General features: G+C 51.5%; 1 protein-coding gene across 1 annotated transcript in view; it reads right to left on the reverse strand.

Moving 5' to 3' along the window:
• Positions 1 to 116: 116 nt before the first annotated feature.
• Tfap2b (transcription factor AP-2 beta) overlaps positions 117 to 21322 on the reverse strand; it is a 25644-nt gene continuing 4438 nt past the window's right edge. The window contains 9 exon segments of the mRNA XM_048347635.1: positions 117 to 489; positions 3537 to 3678; positions 5949 to 6067; positions 7525 to 7547; positions 7549 to 7745; positions 15168 to 15200; positions 15203 to 15227; positions 19979 to 20238; positions 20241 to 20436. Coding sequence (XP_048203592.1) covers positions 189 to 489; positions 3537 to 3678; positions 5949 to 6067; positions 7525 to 7547; positions 7549 to 7745; positions 15168 to 15200; positions 15203 to 15227; positions 19979 to 20238; positions 20241 to 20436 — 1296 coding nt within the window. The 3' untranslated portion in view covers positions 117 to 188.

The raw sequence follows: 21322 nt of genomic DNA on the forward strand, positions 1-21322 counted from the left end.
GCCTCAGTTTTTTAAGTTATTTAGCTTTCTTGTTCTGTTAAACTTTTTTCTCTGATTGTATGTGTAGTCTACCTAATATAATTCTTCCAAAGCCAATCCGATATTTTTTAAAGCTAAAATTATTTTTTTTTCTGTTTTCCTTTTTGTATTTAAAACACTTTTCCTTCTTTTTTTTTAAATTTTTTTTTTCATTTCCTGTGTTTTTCCTCCTTGTCGCCAGTTTTACTACCTGGGCCTTCCCCAGACGTGTGCCTGTTAGTGGACGTGGTGCTCAAGAACATCTTGTCCAAGCCTTTGAGGGCTTCGGTGAGATAGTTCTGCAGGGCGGTGAGCGCAGCGCAAATGGCCGGGGCGCCGAAGCCGTGGGTGATGAGGCTGAAGTGCGTGAGGCAGCTCTGAATCCCGGGCTCCAGGATGGGGCTGGGCCGGCTGTTCCCGATCGGAGTCCGGTCCTGCGCCAGCAGGTCGGTGAATTCCTTGCAAAGTTGCCTGCGAGGGGGAAGGGCCGGGAGCTCGGAGTCAGGCCGGGGCTGGGCGCGGGGGAAGCGGCCACTCGCCCCGCGCGCGCGCGCGCGCCCAGGCCCCGGGGTCACCGCCGAGCCGGGCCAACGTGCCCTTCCGCTCCGCTTCCTCCCGGGGCCGGCTCCCCCCACCCCGCTCTCGGGCCCGAGCAGCTGGGAACTGGGAGGGGTGGGGGGTGGGGGAAGAGGAGCACACACCATCCCCCTCCAGCCACCTTCCAACATCCCCTCCTCTATTCCAGCCCCCGTAGGGATATTCTGTTGGGGGAAGTTCCCTGCCTTCCGCATTGGGTTTCGAATAATCCAGTTTTTCTCTCTTACCTGGCATTCTTTATTTTAAAACAATAATAATTTTCCTCTCCTCTCCAGCCTCTTAGAAATCAGACACGCGCGCGCGCACACACACACACACACACACACACAGAGAGAGAGAGAGAGAGAAAGAGAGAGAGAGAGAGAGAGAGAGAGAGAGAGAGAGAGAGAGAGAGAGAGAGAGAGAGAGAGAGAGAGAGAGCTGAAAGATTTAGGCCCCAGAGCCACAAGCCTGTCTCCTCTCTGGCAAACAGATTGCCAGAGCCCTGCATGGCCCAGGGCAAGAAACTGTTTATTCTAAGACAGAATGCTGATTCTGTGGGAAACAGAAACCTGTATACCTGGGTGTTTGGGGACTGAGATATTTTCTTCCTTCTTTTCAAAAAGGAAAAAAAAAGTCCCCTTCTCTCTCTCCCCCCCTTTTTTTTTTTAATTTTTACAAGTGTGAACTACTCAAAAAAAAAAAAAAAACCCCACTGCCTAGCAGGATGGTTGTCAATATAGCAGATTTCCACGAAGTTTAAATCAGACCTAAAGGCAGACTGTGAAGACACTAGGGAGGAGAGATTTTTATTTGTTGCAGGCTTTTGATTCCTCTAGGCACCTGCAGTTTTCAGAAATCTCCCAGCCTAAGGAAACCTGTGTGCCTAGCGACGGCGTGGGCTTCTTTAAGACATTTTTTAATATCGGAGGTGGATGGGCGGGGTGGAGGCCTGAAGGTCAGATGCCGTGCAAAGATTGGCAGACCTTCTCCGGGCAGACCACCTGCCTTCCCGCCCAGCTTCGGGTTTGCGGGGTCTTAAGAGAAGCAAAACTGCTAGTCTCCTTGTCCTGGTCCCTAAGGGGACGGCCTTGGGAGGTGACTGACAGCCCTCCGCCTGCAGGTTCCCGCGGTGAGGGACCTGGGGATCTCCTTTCCCAGGGTTCTGCCACTGGGAGAATGGGCCAGAGGTCAGCACCTAAACGCTCCATCCCCTCAGCTGAAGATGGCTTCCTAGCTGGTGGGCTCAGCACACTGACAGGCCCTGTATCCTAACTCAGCCTTTTCATTCACAATATTCCCTTATGGACACCACAGGAAACTGTGCCCAACGACAAGGCAGTGTGTGTGTGTGTGTGTGTGTGTGTGTGTGTGTGTGTGTGTGTGTGTGCTGGGGCTGGAATTCAGGGCATGGGCACTGTCCTTGAGTTGCTTTTTGGTTCTGTTTGTTTGGTTTGCTTTGTTTTCTCCATGGTCATGCTCTACCATTAAATCATAGCTCCACTTCAGGCCGTTTGGTGGTTAATGGGAAATAAGACTCTCACGGACTTTTCCCTGCTCAGGCTGGCTTTGAACCTCGATCCTCAGATCTCAGCCCCTTGAATAGCTAGGATTGCAGACCTGAGCCAGAGACAGCTCAGAATCACTAATGGGGGGAGGGGGGGAACAACTCTTGGACAACATCTTCCTAACCATTCCAGTCAAAGGCTTTGGGGAATAAGCCCAGGCATGCATTTCTTGGTAAAGTTCCCAAGGTAATTCTGATGTTCACTACAGGTTACAAAGGACTAGAAGAATAAAAAAGGTAGAAAGTTTTGTGTGAATCTGTTATCTGGTGCATATCCTGGTTCTGCTGGTCTGTGTTTCTCTCGTGGGCCTCTCCTCTAAGGCCCAACAGGTTCTACCAGCACCCAGCACCTGAGACAGAGGAAGGGCCCCGGAGGACAGACAGCCCCTGACAAAGATCTATTACATGCTAGCTGCTATATTAGGAGGAAAAGAGGGCAAGTGCCCATTTTTCATCACTGGGGGGAGATGGTTAAAGGCTTTCCTTAAGTTTGTACTCATTACCCAAGTGCCAAAAAAAAAAAAAAAAAGGAGAGAACAAATGTGTAAGAGTCAAACATTTTAAATCTTCAAAGCCTCAACCAAGGTCTGTAAGCAATTAAAGTTCTGGGACATTAATATTTTTTGACCCTGCGGAAAGGGGCAATCAAATTCCAATCACGTCTCAAAAACATCTGGACAAATTTGAGCAAATGATTTTTCAGCCTTCCATATATTTCTTTAAATTACGCTGTCAACGGAACAAACCGCGAGTCCTGGAGCACTAAATAAATGAGAGCTGCTGGGTAGGCCGGCCCGGGAGGGAGAGGCGAGCTGGGCCGGGGGCGCATGCTCCCAGAACCGCCCACGTCAGGCTTGCGCCTGCCATAAAACACCCCGCAAGATGACATGGAACCCAAAGACAGGAGTAAATCAAATAAATAGAAAACCCACTGTAAAAGTTCAAATGAGCTGGAGACCTAAATTTAGCTCGAGATTTACTATTTTCCCCCTCTGGAGTTGTAGTAAATTTTACAAGTCCATGGAAGATGACAAACACCACCGTCACAATTGGGGTAATTAGAGCCGTGGGTAGAGATGGGCCCACGTGGGTGACATGCAGACAGGGCACACACAGCCCTGCCCACGCCTGTACCCAGGGTCCCAGGAGGGGCTGGAGAAAGGATCCATTGGAGCAGGGTCTGCCTGGCGTGGTTATGGGGGTGAAAGGGGACGCCTGCATTTGGGTAGGGGGAGGGAGAGTCCCTGGACCCTGACTGCCCCTAGGGGAAGCTGAGATGTCACCAAGCCTGCCCTGACTGCCAGGAAACCCTGTCCCACTTTCCTGTCCCCGAAGAGAAGATTGGGGGGGGGGGGGAAGGTTCTGGAACACTCACTTGGTGGCCAACAGCATGTTCTTTCTGGAGTGCAGGTCGCTGGGGTCTGTGTGCTGCCGGTTCAAATACTCAGAGACGGCTTTCGCGGGAAACTCTGTTTCACAGATATACCCAAAATCCCGAGCTAAGTGAACAGCTTCTCCTGAAAAGACAGCGGGAGAGAATCATCACCCTGTCCTAAACATCTTAAGGGGGTGTCACGCACCCTTAAGCTCTGTTCAGATGGCCACAGGAGGTCAGGTGTGGGTGCGAGGGAAAGGTAAGGCAGAGGCCCCACAGTCCCAAGTGGTAGAGCGAATGGGAGCCGCTGACCTTCTGTCTCAGCCTCTCCCCCGAGCCACATCCTAGCTAGACATCCCTTGAGTCGCCACCACAGTTTCATTTCTGTCTAAAGGGGGAGGTGGGCTGCTCAATTCAAGAGCTCCCTTTTAATTGAATCTAGACATTTGGCCAGATATGCAAGCCAGGTCCCACCCCCTAACCCCCCCTCCCATTTCTTTTTAAAGACTCAGTTACACCTGCATTGAATAAAATTTCAAAGTCGCCACCACCTCCGTATAAGTGTATTAGGAGAAAAGCCCTTATTAATAACTAATATGTATAAACATATCCACATGGGTAAATGGCCACAGATATTAAAGAATATATGTAAGAAGTCCATGGAAAGATTTTTCTTTTCTGTTGAGCAATGCAACAGTGAGTGTCCTTGCCACCATTCCCGCTGGGTAATTTTCAGGTTTCTCTCCTTGGTGGATTTCTGTCACCATCCATCCATCCTTCAAGATTTTCCACTGCACAAAGATGCAACTAGAGAAACCGGGGCATCTAAGGTATTTCAGAGCTTAGGAAGAAGCCCCTTTTGAATAAAGATTCTTAGCCTTTAAAGCACAGCCTTAGGGCCTTGGGGAAGGATCACAAACATGAAAAGGAAGTATGTTGAATTATCCCATAGCTACATTATTTTTAAGGAGCATGACTTACTTTTAATCATCATTATCATAATAACAAAAGACTCCAGGCATGATGCTTACAAGCATCCATAAAACCCCAAACTGCCAACTAAAATATTGGAATTTCAGTGGGATTTCCACTTTCTTCCCATCTCCAACCCAAATCCTGGTCTCTGGGCTAAGATTACCTTTAACTATGTTTCCAAATGAAGATTGTGATAGGAGCAATCTCCTGAAGGCCAAAATGTGAATAACTCCACCCCCACCCCCAGGCTGAAAGTCAGCTGCTAATAAGTGTGGTTGAAAATGTTGGTGGCTCTCGTGGGAAGGGCAATGCAGACCAAATAAATGTGCCTCAAAGATGGCAAAACATCAGGCTTGTAAAGAGGATGCCTTTGTGGTTGCTGTTTAAACAGTTTAAGATGCCCTCCTCCCAAATGCAACTCCCGACAGGTGCAAAATGGAAGAGCCAAGACCATCAAGCCAGAGTCCAGAGAAAACTCTACACCTTCCTTGTTGGTGAGTGCCACCTGGCTATATTACCCGCCTGTTTCCACTCCAGCAAACTGAACTCTAGATATGCTTGTTCTAGGTTATGCAGATGAGCTTATTCATTACACACCAGAATATCACCCACAAATCCAATCTGATGAACCAATTAGAGGTTGCTTATTACAAGAATGGCTATTTAGCCAGGCACTGGTGCCTCACGCCTGTCATTTTAGCTACCTAGGAGGCTGAGATGTGAGAATCATCTTTCCAAACCAGCCCAGCAGAAAGGCAGTGAGATTCTTATCTTCATTAAGTGGAGGTGTGGCTCAAGAGCCCATTTTGAGCAGAAAAAGCAAAGCCAGAGCCCAAGGTCCTGAAGTCAAGACCCAATACCAGCACGAGCCAATCAAACAACAACAACAACAACATAAGCCATTATGGCTATTTAATTCTCAACTGATGAAAAGCTAACTTGACCCCCTTTGCCAATTTTCTCTTCGGCAGCCCTGGCCTTTACTGAGGTTTCCGTCTCCTCACAACTCCCAGGCAATCCAGGCCCTAGAACGAATACCCTGGCTTTCTTACCAACCATTCTGGTTCCTGATTGCAATGTGTTTTCTAGCAGTGGAAACAGGTAGGCATTGCTGCTTGGGGAGTTACTATTGCAAGCAACTATACGAAGGGGTTTGAGACACTGTGGAAACAGAGTTGACCCCCAGCCTGGCCCTGATCACTCTTCAGGACACAGGAAAGCTTTACAAAGTCCCTTTGCCATGCGTTAACTGCTGGCTCCTTCTCAGGCGAAGCACCTGTGCACTTCTCTCCAGTAGTCTCTTGGCATCCAACTCATAAAGGCCCACCAGTCGCAATGACTTGCAGTTGACCACGAACCTTGTAAGATGTCAGCCTCCGGGGGACAGATAAGCTCAGCCACCTCAGCAGCCGGCCACGCGCCGCGCGTCTTGCTTACCTTCCACCAAAGATGTGAGTAAGGTGACATTGGCTGCTTTGCGCCTGCCCGCCGGTAAATTCAAACCGATTTTTTCTAGCCTTTCTCGCAAAGATCTCCCCCCATTTTTCGATTTGGCTCTGAAATTGCAAGAATTAACATTCTGATTAACCCCAGAGTGTGCCTGAAACAAAGTTTAGACTTAGCAATCTTAAGCCCAGTGGAGCCTGAAGACGGTTTAACTTGAGGTTTGCGCTTCTCCCCCCCCCCCCCCCCCCGTTCCCTTTGGAATATTGGCTGATAGTTTGCTGAGGTTTGCTCAATTTCTGCAATACAGAGCACTAAAAAAAACAACAACAAAACTTCTTTCTTTTTTTAATCTTGGGGGCGGGGGAGGATAGATCCCAGATGAGAATAATTAGGATAAAGATTGTCTGCACAGACACAAACATGGGTTCTTTCTTCATCCAGAGCCCTTAAACACAACAAAGGAGGAGCAAGAACCTCGCTGAGAAAAAAAAAAAAAGCAAGAGACACACAGGTGTCTCAAGGCCTGACGGAGTCAGAAGCCGTTAGTGCGTGTGTTTTCAGAAGGGCGAAAAGACGGACTGGGTGCTTCCTAATCAAGGAACGCTTGAGGCTGCGTGGCATCTGCACTTTAAAATATTGAGCTTCTCAATCTGGGAACAAGGTGTGTACGCCCATACGCCAAGGGGAGCTGGACACTTGACCGGCCCCAAAGCTCAAAGAAGTCACTGGAATAAGCCACCCTGGAGGAGGACGGCGAGATTCAAAAAGAGAAAGTTCCCAGGCCACACCCCCGGTTTCCCTGCCATGCTAAAATCTGGGCAGACATAAGAGGAAGAATCCCATCCTTGCACACTCACACTCTCGGTCTGTCTGTCTGTCTGTCTCTCTCCCTCCCTCCCTCCCTCCCTCCCTCCTTCCCTCCCTCCCTCCCTCCCTCCCCCTCTGTGTGCTATTCACACAGGGAAAAAAGGACCCGGCATTCCTAACATGGACTAAATTTTACAAAATTTTGTTCCAAAGTCTCTTTATCAACAACAGTGTCCCAAAGAACTCAGCAGAGCATTGATCTGGGGAGACCCAAGCCGCCTCTCTCCCCAGAGATGGGGGGGACCCCAAGTCAGGATGAGGGGCACTGACAAAGTCCCAGCACTGTGCTTGCTGTGGGCGGTGGTGATCTTGAGGGAATGCAGTCGGACATCTCCACACTTGATGTTTAATTGAGGAACCGAGCGCACGACAGAATCGGGCGTGGGGTCACCTGAACCGTTCTCCAGGTGTATTTTAAAACACTTAGTAGCATGGGGGGCGGAGTGGGGTGGCTGAGTGGGAGAAAGAGGGTGCATGCATTCCCTGGGGTGGAGTGCCCTAAGGTGCTCAGGAACGGCCCGTGGTTGGGTCCTCGGAAGGAAGTGCAGGGATCCCACCGGGTGCCAGCGAGGCTGCATCGCGCCCCGGGGCGCCCCGGTGGCCTGCGGTCTCGGGGCGCTGGGCAGCCGCGTGGCCTCCCCATCCATCTCGGCGAGAGCCTCCGGGCCCGGTCCTGGGAGCTGGCCTGGGGTCCTTTTACCTTCTGAGGACACCGCCGAGGAGGGGACGCGTTGAGGCATTCGGGGGGCGAGAGCCGCCTCTGGACCTCCCCCACCGTGACCTTGTACTTGGACGTGGAGCTGAGCAGGGACAGGCGGCCGGGGACGGAGCAGAACACCTCGCCGGTGTTGACCGACATGCCTCCCAGAAAGCCATCTTTATTCATCATCAGAGAAGTCACGGATTTGGGAGGAACCGGCACTAGAGAGAGAGGGGGGAGGGAGAGAAAGGGAGACACAAGACGTGCTATCAGGGGGGGCCCCCCACCTTCCATCCTGGCCACTGACCGGGGTGAAGTCGGTCCACCGAGGCCCCCGGGGAAGGCTGCCCCCCCCCCAGGTCTTTATCCCAGCCCTTCCTTCCCTACGGCGATCATCAAGGAGCCCCAGGGGCAAAGGTGGCTGCATCCAAGAAACTCACACGGAGCCACCTGAGCCGAGGAGGCGGGGTGCACTCCCCGCACAGCTTTACTGTGGGGCGCCCCCCCCCCCTTTATCCTACACAGCAACATCTGCACACTGGGGTCCAAATAAACCCGCATGCTCATCTCCAGAGAAGCCAATCCGGCAAGTGACAGGAGTTTTGTTTACCAATTAAAGCCCCGGCTGGTGATTGTTGGGAACAGTTATGATTTACAACAGGTGCCCTGATCAATCCGCCAATCCCTCTAATTCATGTGAGCGGCGGTCTTGCCTTGCCCCAGTTGTTTCATTTCGGCAAGTAATTGATAACAAACCGCACTCAAGGTATGTTTTATGCAGAAGTTAATAAGAGCTGACAGCTGGTCGCCACGGCTACGGGGCGCGCTCGGCCTCAGCAGCCTCGATCCCCGTTTAATTGTGTTTCTGTGTCATCTGCACGTCAGGAAAGAAGCTGAGCTCTATGGAGCCAGAAGTATGAGAACGGGGAGCAGTCACATTTACACACACACACACACACACACACACACACACACACACACACACACACACACACACTGTCCACCCAGTACCCTGAAGTCTAGCTCCTGGGCTTGGACACCGTGCCAGCCCGTTCCCTTTCCAAAGCCTCAGACGACAGAAGCAGGTGACTTCGGAAGTGCCTGCGTGGCTGTGCAAGAAACCGCCATCTGCTCTGTGGGGAGCACAGGGGTTCGGCTCCCATCTTGTGGGTGCAGGCCCCGCCCGCCTTATAATGCTGACAGGGGGAAAAATGTCATCTGGAGTCTAGAATTCTAGAGGTGAGGTGTGCCACCCCCCCCCCCCCCGCGTGGGGAAGAGAAAGCAGCACCGAGGTCCTCACGGTGCCCGCTCTCTCACGCAGATCACGCACTTGGGCCTCTACGATTGGTTAGAGACTTGTAAAAGCCAGACGAGTCTCCAAATCTGCTCTGCACTAGGACTTTCATTTTGCTTTTCATAAACACGTTATACGAGCGGGGCGAGGAGCTTTGCCGGCCACCATGAGTGGAGACACTGAAGTCCTTTTGCTACTCCTTGGTGAATGCATTGGGTTTCTCTAAAATTGATGAGCGACTCGGGTCCATGAGAGATCTCACGTCCCCTTTCTTCTTGAGTCCTCGTGTTCTTAGTAGGGAAGTTGCTTGCTTACCATGTGAGAAGCCAGTATATTAAACAGAGTTAAATAAAAAGTGAGTATATTAACCAGGTTTCTGTAAAATCTGGAGTTAAAGTCACTCAGTAGGTGGGTGATCGGGCTAGAGACACTCCATCATTTTACTCTGGTCATAACATCCACATCTAATTTAATCTACCTTATTTTCCATGCCATTCCCAAGTCCCACACTTCAGATTCCCATTTGGGGCACTCCATACAAATAATTGATGGTTCTGGAAAGTGCCATTTGGTAAACTGGATGAATACCCTCCTCCCCCACCCCCAAATATTGATGGCGCTTTGTGGTTTTAATATGATGTGTACTATAGAAAGAAATTCTATGAAAACCTTTTCGCCACTCAGTAACACTTCTAAGCATGTCTTAGAATATTTTTAACAACCAAAGAACCCTATCACTAAGCTGAAAACATTGTGTCCAGCCTTTGCTTTCTACCTCTTTACACACTGGAATTTTACCAGCTTTGGGGGTAGAGGGGGGGGTGCTCTGGGAGACACTTTATAACCTGTCCACTGATTTCACTGTTGTTAATTGCCTCATTTACCTGACAAGGGCTGCTTTCTGTGAGTATGTGTAACCTCTCCCTCCCCTGCGGTGTTACCTCTCCATACCTTCATTATCACCTAAATACCCACCTCTAGTCCTTTCCCCAGCAAGGGGACCTGGAGATTACCCTCTCCCAATCACCTTTAATGCAAGCAGAAGGGTGTCAGATTGTATCTCCCCTTTCTAATGTAAGTGTCACAATCTGGTTCCTCTAACCCTCCGTCCACCCCTGGGGCCTAGCCCTGGGTCTCCTCAAGCCAATCCTGCAGAGATCTCACCCCAGTTGTCCTTTCTGTCCAAAGCTTCTACCTGCCCCTTCCACCCGGACACCTGCCTCGCTCAGCTGATTAACCTCGTATTTTATTCTCTTTGTCTCTCCCCTTCTGCCTTCCTCCAGCTTATCAATAAATGCACAGAGAAACAGGCCCCGGTTGATTTGTTAGTAATTACGAGCACACTGCTCCTGCTCAGGCAACGCAGAGATGACGAAGATAGGTTTAAAGCGACAGCAGGAAATGGTGAGGAAATGGAGCGTGCCAAAACTCAGCGTGAACCTATTGGTTCTTTACATGTTTACAATTTTCTGTGCATACATTAAAAGTAGTCTTTCCCCCTCTTCTGTTGTCAGCTGGATGGCAAAGCCAACCTCTAGAGGTAGCCCCTATAAACCTTTCTCCTCCCTCGTCCTTGAATTATGCGGCAAAGGAGAAAATGGTTCAAATACAGATTGATGTCTTGTTATGGTGACTTGGTGTTGGCAGAGAGGAAGGGAAAAACGCTTAAGAGAATTTTTTTCATCATTAGTCGACTAAGTAGAGCTAAAGTGTTAATAGTCTAGCGGTTCTTCTCTAATTTAAAGCAAACTTCAGGGTGCAAGCGTAGCTTTGAGAACTTTGTGTTTGATAAGCTCTGCTGGTGGGAAGATGGGGGGGGGGTGGATCTTCCCCACAGATTCCAGAGCTGAGTTGCTCTAAGAAGGGAGCACAAGGTAAGAATACACCCTACAGCTCCGCACCCTTGCAGATCCTGTAGGATCTAGGTCTGCGAGGCTGCATGAAATCTCATTTGTGCCTTGGTATTGGAGATCTTGAGAAGTCATTCATCTCGGCTCTGCCACCCCAAGCTCAGAGCTCCTGTCGGTTTTAAAATGCTGTGAACTGCAACTAGTCCCTGGGTAGCTACAGTATACCGCAGGGCCTGTGGCTGGTAAGTAAGTGCTGAACTCCAAGCCAGCCCCAGGTAGGGAAGCTGTCAAAGCTCTTGCGGGGGGGGGGGGGGGGAGGAGGCACCGACAGACACAGTGCACCTCCTCTTCTAGGCAAGAAGGAAGGATCCCCAACAGACCCGGTGGAATTAAGATTTGGGCAACTGCATTGTCCCTTCTCCTGAAGACACTCCTCCCCTGAATGTTTGTGTGGGGAAGAGGCCAGAAGTAATGGAAGAAGGGGAGGAAAAATGCAGAAGAGAGCAGAGATTGAAGCGGAGCTAACCAAACAGGACATCCTCCCAAGACCAGAGAAAACGCCCCACAACCACACATTTGAACTTGGACTCCAGCCTCCCCAGCCTTTCCGCGAAACCCCGGCACGTTTTGCTGCTGTCTAAGGTGTCAAACAGATGGCATCTTGGCCTCTGATTGCCCCCTACCCGCCTTCCTAAAGCCTAGGGAAGACGTTTTTAGTTAGTTTCGGGACAGTAGCAATGATCATTTATATCAGCTTGGCACACCCTCCCCCCCCCAACCTCCACCATGCCCCGCCCAGATTCCTAATCTTAATGGAACTGAGAGTTGAGAATGATTTTTTAATGTCTCGTTGGATTTTTAGACTGTTAATGTACCGAATCCTTCTCATTATTACTTTATTGATTGCTCATTGACCAGCCCCCTCCAAATCGTATTAACCACCCTCTGCCGGTTTAGATTAGGAGAGCTTAAAAAGCACCTTTCATTACCCCCCTCCCCAGCTACTCCTGCCACCGAGTTGAGACTCGGCAGCTTAATGGGAGCTCTAATGGGGCAGCTAAGAGGAGAGGGCCGCGGTCCCTGCCGATTGCATTAATAGCTCAAAGGGGGCCAATACAGAAAATTAGCCGTAAACGAGCTCTGGAGATCTTCAAATGAAAGAGCCATTTATCACGCTGGCTACCTCACTCCACTCTACTGGGAACAACTCATTTCCTCTTAACTAAATTACTTCAGAAATGTCAGCTAAGCCCAGATAGCAAACATAACAAGAGAGGCAGCCTGCAAGTGATGGGGTGATATCAAAACAGCTATGAAATCAGGCTGGTTACGTCTGAGGAGGGGCCAGGCCGTGATTAGGGTGAGGGACTGAGAGAGGGCCAGTCCTCCCACCTCTCCCTCCACGCTCCCGGCGGCTCCCACGCACCAGCGGCTGCCCTCGTACGAAGAAGGTGCAACTTTTAGGAAACTCCGGGCAAATAAAATGCCCACCAGCAAACAAATGAAGCCGCTCAGCCCCCTGGCTACTTGTTGACAATTAGAACACTGGGTTCAGAAAACATTCCCACCTGTCTGTGAATTCAGTCCCGGGGAGCCCTCGCTCCTAAGGACGGGGTGAACAGGGCTGGGGCGGCCCAGGGCACGCTGGAGCTGACCAGCCCGGGGCTTTAAATCAACGGGGCTAAACCAAGCACTCCGTATTGTGCCCGCGGCACGTTAAAGATAGAAATATGACACCAGGAACCTTTCCTCATGTAATAGAGCAGATATCTCAGGTATCAAGGAATGGAACTGACTAACATTCATATTCATACCATTGCTCCACCCTATTCAATTCATGTGGCCAAGATGCTAGGCTGACTTTTTAAGCTGGAAAACTAAGAAGAGATGAGGAGGAGGAAGGAAAGAGGGAGGGAGGGAGGGAGGGAGGGAGGGAGGGAGGGAAGGAAGGAAGGAAGGAAGGAAGGAAGGAAGGAAGGAAGGAAGGAAGGAAAGAGGGAGGGAGGGAGGGGGAGAGAAGGAAGGAAAGGAGGGAGGAAGGGAGGAAGGAAGGAAGGAAGGAAGGAAGGAAGGAACAAAGGAACAGAGAAAGAAAGGAAGGAGGAGAGGAAGAAGGAGGGAGGGAAAGAAGGGAGGAAGGAAGGAAGGAGGAGAGGAAGAAGGAAGGAGGGAAAGAAGGGAGGAAGGGAGGAAGGAAGGAACGAACGAAGGAACAGAGAAAGAAAGGAAGGAGGAGAGGAAGAAGGAGGGAGGAAAGAAGGGAGGAAGGAAGGAAGGAGGAGAGAAGAAGGAAGGAGGGAAAGAAGGGAGGAAGGGAGGAAGGAAGGAAGGAAGGAAGCAAGGAAGGAAGGAAGGAAAGGAGAAAGAAGAGAAGAAGAAAAGGAAGGAAGGAAGTAAAGGAGGAAAGGAAGAAAAGAGAAGAGGAGAGGAGGAGGAAGAGGAGAAGGAGCAGCAGGAGGAAGAGAAGGAAGAAGAGGAGAAGGAAGAGGAAGAAGAATAGCACACAGAAGAACAAGAAAAAGGAGAAGAGGAGGAGAAAGAAAACAAGAGGAGGGAAAAGAAGAAGGAAAAAAGAGGAGGAAGAAGGAGGAAAAGGCAGGAGGAGAGGAGGAAAAGAAAGAGGAAGAAGGAGGGAAAAAAAGACACTGGGGGATATTTTTTAAAAATCTCCCATTTTGTTTAAACAAAAAAATCCAGACTCTGCAACATTCTCCTTCCCTTATTCCTGGAGACTACCTTGTGTATAAACATACACAAATTGCTGACACATGCAAGCCTTTAACCAAAGCACCCTACATCTAAGAATATTTTCAGTCCCATTTTGCTAGGCAAGCTAAGGTCTAAATATTGTTATTGGCCTGAGTAGGAATAACATTTCTGATTGGTCATCTGTTTGGGCCCTTCCTAGTGCCAGCCCAAATGATGTTGCTAGGGTACAGCACCCAGAGCTAAGTGGTTCTAGCTTTCTGTGGAACGGGGTGGGGCGGGGTGGGGGAGGGGGGGAGGGGGGTTGGAATAACAACAACCGCCCAAAGCCAATGAGCAAGCTCCTCCCTCACTCCGCCCCACCAGCCAGCAATTAGCCAGGAGACTCAGGAGAAGGGAGTGGAAGTGGGTGGGCAGCACTACCGCACGTCTAAGCGCCCAGCCTCAGGACCCCGGCAGACACGAAAGCTGCCGGGAATGCCGGAAATGGCATGAGCGGCGTTCTCTAAAGAAGGAGAGGTGCGGAAGCAGCCCTTAAAATCCATCCCCCTCCAGAGCCTTCCCAGCCTTCAACACAGCCATTCCAAAGCAAACCACAGCGTGGCCAGCATTGCCTTTCCTGCCGACCTTCTTGAAGCTACTCTTTCTGCCTCTGGAAAGAAGAAAAGTTAGACTACCCCACATGCTTTATTCCACACTGATTCTATTGTTCCAATCTGGCCCTGGATAGATTGCATCCCAGATCATCTCCCTCAATGATTGTCACGTGTCTCAAGTAAATCTGAAAGCCTGCATGGCCGACACCAAACCAACAGAAGGACAGCCTTGCTCTAGCATCAATAAGAACGGAGGGGTTACAGTAGCTAGATTTGTGTTTTCAACTACCAGTTCCACTGATAATTAAAGATTGCACTGTTTACACATTCAAACTCCCAAATTTGTGGCCTGCAAGAGAGGCACCCGGCATTTTCCCGCAGCTCCACTAATTTCCATGCATTCTCTCAGTGACTGTCAGAGGAGGAGGAAAAAAAAAATAAGCAGCTGCAATACGCCTGAAATGAGTTATTGTAATTACATTTAATTAGTTTAATTAGTTAATTATTTTGCTTACAGCTGTACAAGAGACTGCAAACATTTGTTAATATCACATGTCCTTTAACAGTATGGGGGGGGGTTCCACTGTTACATTAAATCACAAGTGCATATGCAGAGAGATTTAGGTATGTACATAGCTTGTCTGGGCTTCTCAGGGTGTGCATATTTAGCAACACATTTGGCACAATGAAAAATAATAATAAAGGAAGCAACGTGTAAAACACAGAGAACTGGGGAGAAAATTATCACGGGGGAGGGGGATAAAAGCAAAAGCAAGGAAAAGGAAAAACACACAAAGCAGCAGGGTGACAGAAGAGTTTAGTTCAGGAAACTCCAGGTATCATGAAATAATTACAGCACATAGTGGAAACCACCACTTCCCAGCCACTTACAAACATAATGATCTTTTAGTTGTGAAGACGCATTTAGCGGGGCTACTGTATGTAGGAGGAGGGAGACGGCAGTAGTTTAGGCCCCTGGGTTTCTCTCTGTATTTTTCCCATTCGAGCCCCATTTTCTTCTACATGGCATGGCTCTGTATCTACTCAACCAGCCATTAGTGCTCAAGAACACACATTTATGTCCTAGTAAAGGAATGAATTCCCCCAATGGGAAGCACATCACAAAAACATTAAAGCACAAGAAAACTTTGCTTCCTTTGGGGAGGGGAAAAAAAAAAAACAACACCAACTCATACCTTTTTTAATGACAGACTGGTCCAACAGATTCTGCCGCTGCTATTGGCATCTTCAACAGACTGTAAATACAAAGAACACCACCACTCAACATGACCGGATAGCACAGATTCTCACACGCAAATCAGGCTGCTCTCCAGTGGACTCTCTGTGATTTCCCTTTATATTAACCCACATAGGGAGTTTTTTTGTCATTGTTGTTCTGATCACTATGACTTCCAGACTGACACAGAAAGGGAATTCACCCAGCGTACAAACTCTTCCAATGGGGGAAAGCAGAAAAGGAACTTGCAGTTATGACACAGGATAGAGATATTCCCCAGATGTAGACATCGTTGTGCCGTTTGTTTCCATGCACTGTGAGACACAGAACACAGCAGAAAGATTTCCCCCCACTATCAGTGGAGACCAATTTTCAGTTTTCTATCCCAGTGCAACTTAACCCCACAGCTATTTTACAAATACATAATAGTTTACACTATGGGATTTTAATTAAAGTCTGAGCCATTTGAATGGAATGCAAACAGGAGTCCCTAAGAACGGCTTTGCAAGTTTCCAACACTGCACACCTTCTGCCTACCACCACAGTGCTGGGAGCTGCAGGCTTGGTCCCTGGAAGAGCCGGGCCTGTCCCATGTCCCCGCCACCCCTCGGCCCCCAGCCCCAGGGCACCCTGCTCCCTGGCTACACCTGTGAGGAGACACACACACACACACACACACACACACACACACACACACACACACACACACACACACGGCTGGGCCCTTCCAGCGGGCACCCAGGTAATTACAAGGACCACTCCTCTTCCTTTCCACGGTTTCATCCCAGAAGAGGGAAGTTTCAACTCTAAGCACTGGCACAACTTCTGAGGGAAGCAAGCTGCAGAAGCGTGTGTCTGAGTGTCAGGAACTGTGTGTGGGGTGTGGGGTGCCCGTGAACAGAGCCCTGGCTGTGCATCCCAGGGTGGTCCACCCACCCCTGCCCACACCCAGGGCAAACAGACAGAAACTTTCTCCCCAGCACGGAAACGCGAGTTTGTCATCCATGGTCTATAGAAATCTAAAGAAAAAAAGCTTGAGAGAAAGAGGGGAAATGGAGAGAGAAAGAGAGAGGGCGAGGGAGGGAGAAAGAGAGGGGGGAGGGAGGAGTGTCAGAGAAGGAAAGAGAGCAATGATGGAGGGAGACAGAGAAAGAAAGAGAAAGGGGAGAGAGAGGGAGGGGAGAGAGAGCGAGCGAGCGAGCGAGAGAGAGAGAGAGAGAGAGAGAGAGAGAGAGAGAGAGAGAGAGAGAGAGAGCTCTCCACAGACCCTTGCACCCACGCATGCTCCATCCTCAGACAAGGTGTGTTTATCACAGGTAAAAAGACTGTCTACTCCAAGCAAGCAGAGCTGGCCAGTGACGGTGTAATCCTTGCGAGGTGTGTTTCCTTTCACTTGTCAGAGTCAGTCTTCCTCTCTTGGATGGAGGGAGAGACAAACTGTTACCTCTCTGGTTTTGTTTTCACTTGCTTTCCTCCCTGGCAGCCTACCCCGCTCACCTGAGGAACTAGGGAAACCACTCTTGGTGTGGTTGTCGTTTGTCAACCCTGCCCTTAACTTGTTTGCGAGTCCTCGGGGGATCTCGCCTCGGACACTGCCACGTGCACGCTCAGCTCAGCCCTCTCCGCACACGCGTGTCCTGTGCCGTGGGCTCTGCGCGGGCTGGTGAGCCGTGGCCCGTGTCCGTGGGTAGGAAAGCTCCCGGCGCTGCGAGGCCCGGCGTGGAGGCCGCACACCTCCCCTCACGTGGGTGTGCGAATATGGATGCACGCCTCATCGGCGACGTGGGGTACTTGTGGTAGTTAATGAGAAGGCTCTTGTCTGATTTTCTATCTAATTACGGCCCCCCGCTGGCTTCTTGTGCGGGTATTCACGCCGCATGCTGGCGCTTAATCGGCACACGGAGGATCGTAAAGATTTAATTAGGACTGCATGCGAAATGCAGCAAAACAACTCAGACTCGTAATTACTAGACTTCTTTAGTTAAAAGTGATACCAGGGCTTGCTTTAGACACAGGGGTGTGTGTGAGTGTGTGTGGGGGGGGGGGAGTTAAGTTCACATCTTTATACGATGTTTGCACTCATGGGTGGCAGAGGCGTGGGAGGTTGCACAGGGAACTTGTGACGGAGTTAGAAGGAAATTAAACAAATCCCAAACTAGGTGCCACCTCACTCCCTTCTCCTGTCTGTAGCCATTTTTTCCCTGGGTCTTAAACCCTGTCTTTCCCCCTCCCCCAACACACACACACACACACACACACACACACACACACACACACACACACACACTGAGTGCAATGTAGCATACCAGGAACCCAAACTGCGATTTGCTCGTTTAATAGCCCCTGTGAGTAAATTGAAATAGAAATTGACAGGGTTTTATAGTTTCATTTAAAAAAATATTAGAAGCATTTGGTTAATGAGCTCTCCTCCTCCTCCTCCTCTCGTCTCGCGCGGTGGGGCCCTGTGACTGTGCCTCTGGGCCCCCCCAACCCTCAGAGCAGCATCCTCGGGCACTGGGGTGCGGGTCTGTGTTGGGGGAGCAGCCCCGGATGGAAGAAGTGACCTTGAGGTCCCGAGGAGGAGGCATTCTGCTCTCCTGTCCGGTGGAGGCTGGAGGGGGGAGGTTGGAGGGGGGGGAGGAGGCCGGGAGGGGAGGGGCCGGCCCACTTGCTAGCCGGGTGAGAAGAATGCCCTAAGGCACTCACGGGCTGCTGGAACTTTCTCTCCTGCTCTCCAGATCCCTCACTGGATGGGGAAACAGACAGCCGTCGCTCTGGAGTTTGCCCCGGCCCCTCCTCCCCGGCCCGGCTACCTTCCCTGTGATCGCTCACCTGCGTCCTGGCCCCTGGGCTCTGTTGGCCTGGTGGAGACCAGGGTCCTCCCGCACCAATCGAACCTCTACAAGTCTCCCGTGGAAGTTTGTTCAGAGAAAGCCCTGAAGGCCTCCCCACGCGGCCAGAGCACAGGCAGGGGTGAGGCTGAAGGGGAAGGGAGGGAAGCCGGGTGTCTAGCGAGGATGTGGGGGCCACTGGCTTCACACCTCACTCCACACAGCAGCCCAGTCGCGGTGCCCGCACGCGCACGCACGGAGGGCATTTGCCCTCGCGCTTTGCCTCTAGCCAAGTATCGAAAACCAAATCCCAAGGCTGCCTTAGAAAAACAAATCTAAACCCAAGAACCCAGCTTCTTCTTTTGTGGAAGACTCCCCGAGCTCAGTTCTCTAAGCCCCCAGAGAGCAGGGTGGTGGTCGGCTAAGGGGGATCCACTTCCATTATCCAGCACTTTGAACCGTACTGGGAGAGGTTAATTTAAAAAACTTTCTCCCCGAGACACACACATATCACCCCTTGCATTAAAAAGAAACAATTAAATGTTTCCTTTCTCGTATGATAGCCCCAAATGAACAGCATCTCCCAAAGGGACAGCGAGGCCCAGTGAAACCCACAAGAGCATCATTACTTCAATCCAGCCACAAACACGAAACAAAACACCCTGGTGATTATATATATATATATATATACATATATACAATCTATATATGTATGGTTTCTTTTTAGAACAATCAACCCTCACACACCTCACAGACAGCACTTCTTGTTGTCACATTTTAGCTGCTGAAGATACTTTTTTCCCACCCCCACCCGAGGAAGGTTAAAGAGAGTGATTTGTGCACCCTATCTGTCTTCCATTTCATTTGCCTTTGCTTCACAGGCACGTCCAAAAAAAAAATGATGGATCACATATGCAGCTATGCCAATGAGATCTAACCGGCAATGAAATACTTTGCAGCCGTCTTTCTCTTTTCTGGAGACTTTCACGTGGGGGTTGGTGGTGGAGGGGAAGCTCTGCTCAGAATCTCCGGGACAGGTTTGGGAACTCAGGTCTTTGATGTTTCTTTGTTTAGTTTCCAAGTGCTCTCCACCAACTCAGCCCCATTGTGCATTGCTGGTTGCAGATCGCCCAGTAGGTGGGCGGGGTGGGGGGGGGGAGAGGGTTGGGGGCCTTTTGTTTTAAGAAGTAAACACGTGACACTTCTTTCCTTGGGTGGGGACTGCCAGTGTTAATATTGGGGAAGGAGGCGTGAAGGATACACGGAGAGCTTTGCTTCACCCTCATGTAATGAACCAAAAGAAAAAGCCCCCCGAGCAAGCAAGCAAGCAAGCAAACAAGAAGCTCCGAATGCTGATCTGTTCTCCAGGGCTCCAAACCAAATTGTGGCTTTCTGGGGGCCCGTCCCTCACACACAGGCCCTGGCCTGGGGGGACTGTGCACCCGGAGGAGGGCTCTGAGACCTGGGTGATATTCCAAGCGAGATCTGGCCTAAATAAACAGATCTCAGGATCGTTTCTATTTTTCCTTAACCATTTTCTGTCCCCCCCAAATCCTGCCAGAACCTCCCCATCCTTCAGAGGCCCGGCCCCCCGCGCATGGGACGGGACGGGACGGGGGGGGCTCTTCGGGCCACCAGGGTTGGCGAGGCCCGCGCTGCTGTGCGCGCTACACTACGCAGGCTGCTTGAACCACGCGCTAAGGAGGTGCCAGACCAGACAGAGAGGGCACCCCGGATTCCAGTGATCCCAAAGTGCACACTCACGCACACCACACACGCGCACACACTCGGAGTTCCTTTGTCACCATCCCAGGCCTAGTGACTCTCCCACGGTCCCCTCCCCAGCCACCCTCGCGGTGTCAGCGTCCAGCGGCCCGTGCGCCCCGCAGATGCCCGCGGCTCCCCCCCCCCCCGCCGCCTCGCCCCCGGGGTCGGTTACCTGGACGTCCTCCATGCCGGGGTGGCCGAGGCCGTGCAGGGACAGGCTGTCGCCCATGCCGGCGTCCAGGCCGTGGTGCGCCGAGTGGAGCAGCACGTCGGGCCGGCGTACCGAGTGGTAGTCGCGGCGCGGGTCGAGGCCCGAGAGCTGCGGCAGCGCGGCGCGGGGCTGGGGCAGCAGCGTGCCGGCGTCCGAGCCCACGTCCTGCCGCTGCCGCTGCCCCCACGGGTGCTGCTGCGGCTGGTGCAGGGGGTTCAGGAGTAGGGGTCGTTGACGTGGGAGTAGGGGTCCTGGCTCTGGTGGTAGGGGAGCGGCTGGTAGGGGGGCGGGAAGTAGGGGGGCTGGAAGTCCGACGACGGCGTGTGGGACAGCGGCGGGGCGCTCGAGTAGGGTCCTTGGGACACGGAGCCCAGCTGGGAGAGCCTCGAGCTGTGACTCGGGACGCCATCGTGCCGGTCCTGGGAGCGCAGGGGACGGGGAGGAAGGGGGGGAAGAGAGAGAGAGAGAGAGAGAGAGAGAGAGAGAGAGAGAGAGACATGGACAAGCTGTACGACTCTGCCTGCCCAGGGGAAGCGAGAGTCTAAGGGTGGACCCCCGAAATGACTGGGGGGCCACAGGACTTCAGCCATTCCGCACGGGGGGTTCTTGGGGAGAAACATAAAGTAAAGGGGGGGGATGGCCCACGAACCAGCATCGGAGCTTTCTTTTGGGGGCCGCAAAGCAGGCCGAGCGCGGCCGGGCCGGGATGGGGGGGAGGTGGGGGTTGGGGGGTGATCGGAGCTGCTAGATGATGGCCCTGCGTTGGGAAAGTGGGGCGCCCACGCGGGACGAGGCTTCCCTGCGAGGCGTGGCCCGCTCTCCTCCTCTACACCTTCTGGACACACAAAGAGCCTCCGAGGGCTCGGCTTCTCCTTCTGTGTTGTTGTTGTAAATAATAACAATAATAATAATAATAATAATAATTATAATAATACATTAGCCGGCCGCGGTGGGACTGGCTGGTGATTCGTTTCTCCGCAAACTGGAGATTCTAGGACCTTCCAGGAACTTGAGGATCGAGTTCCACTCCCCCTCCCTCCCTCGAAGGAATTAAAAAATAAATAAAATAATAGTAACCACCTTGGGTGGCGTTTGACTGACCGGGGTCTCGCTGGGACTCGGCCCCTAGCTGCGCTCCCCAGGCGCGGCTCTCCAGCTCGCTCCTTAGCGATCGGGTGCTACCCCCGGCCAGGGCGTCCCAGTGAGAGTTGTGAAGTTGGGAGGGGACGGGCCTCCCCCCCCCCACGACCACTTTTCCACGGTGTTCTTTCTATAGGGGGAAAACCCCCAAGCGAGGGGAGAGGG

Source organism: Perognathus longimembris, chromosome 6 (assembly GCF_023159225.1).
Source record: "Perognathus longimembris pacificus isolate PPM17 chromosome 6, ASM2315922v1, whole genome shotgun sequence".
In the NCBI taxonomy this organism is placed as follows: domain Eukaryota; kingdom Metazoa; phylum Chordata; class Mammalia; order Rodentia; family Heteromyidae; genus Perognathus; species Perognathus longimembris.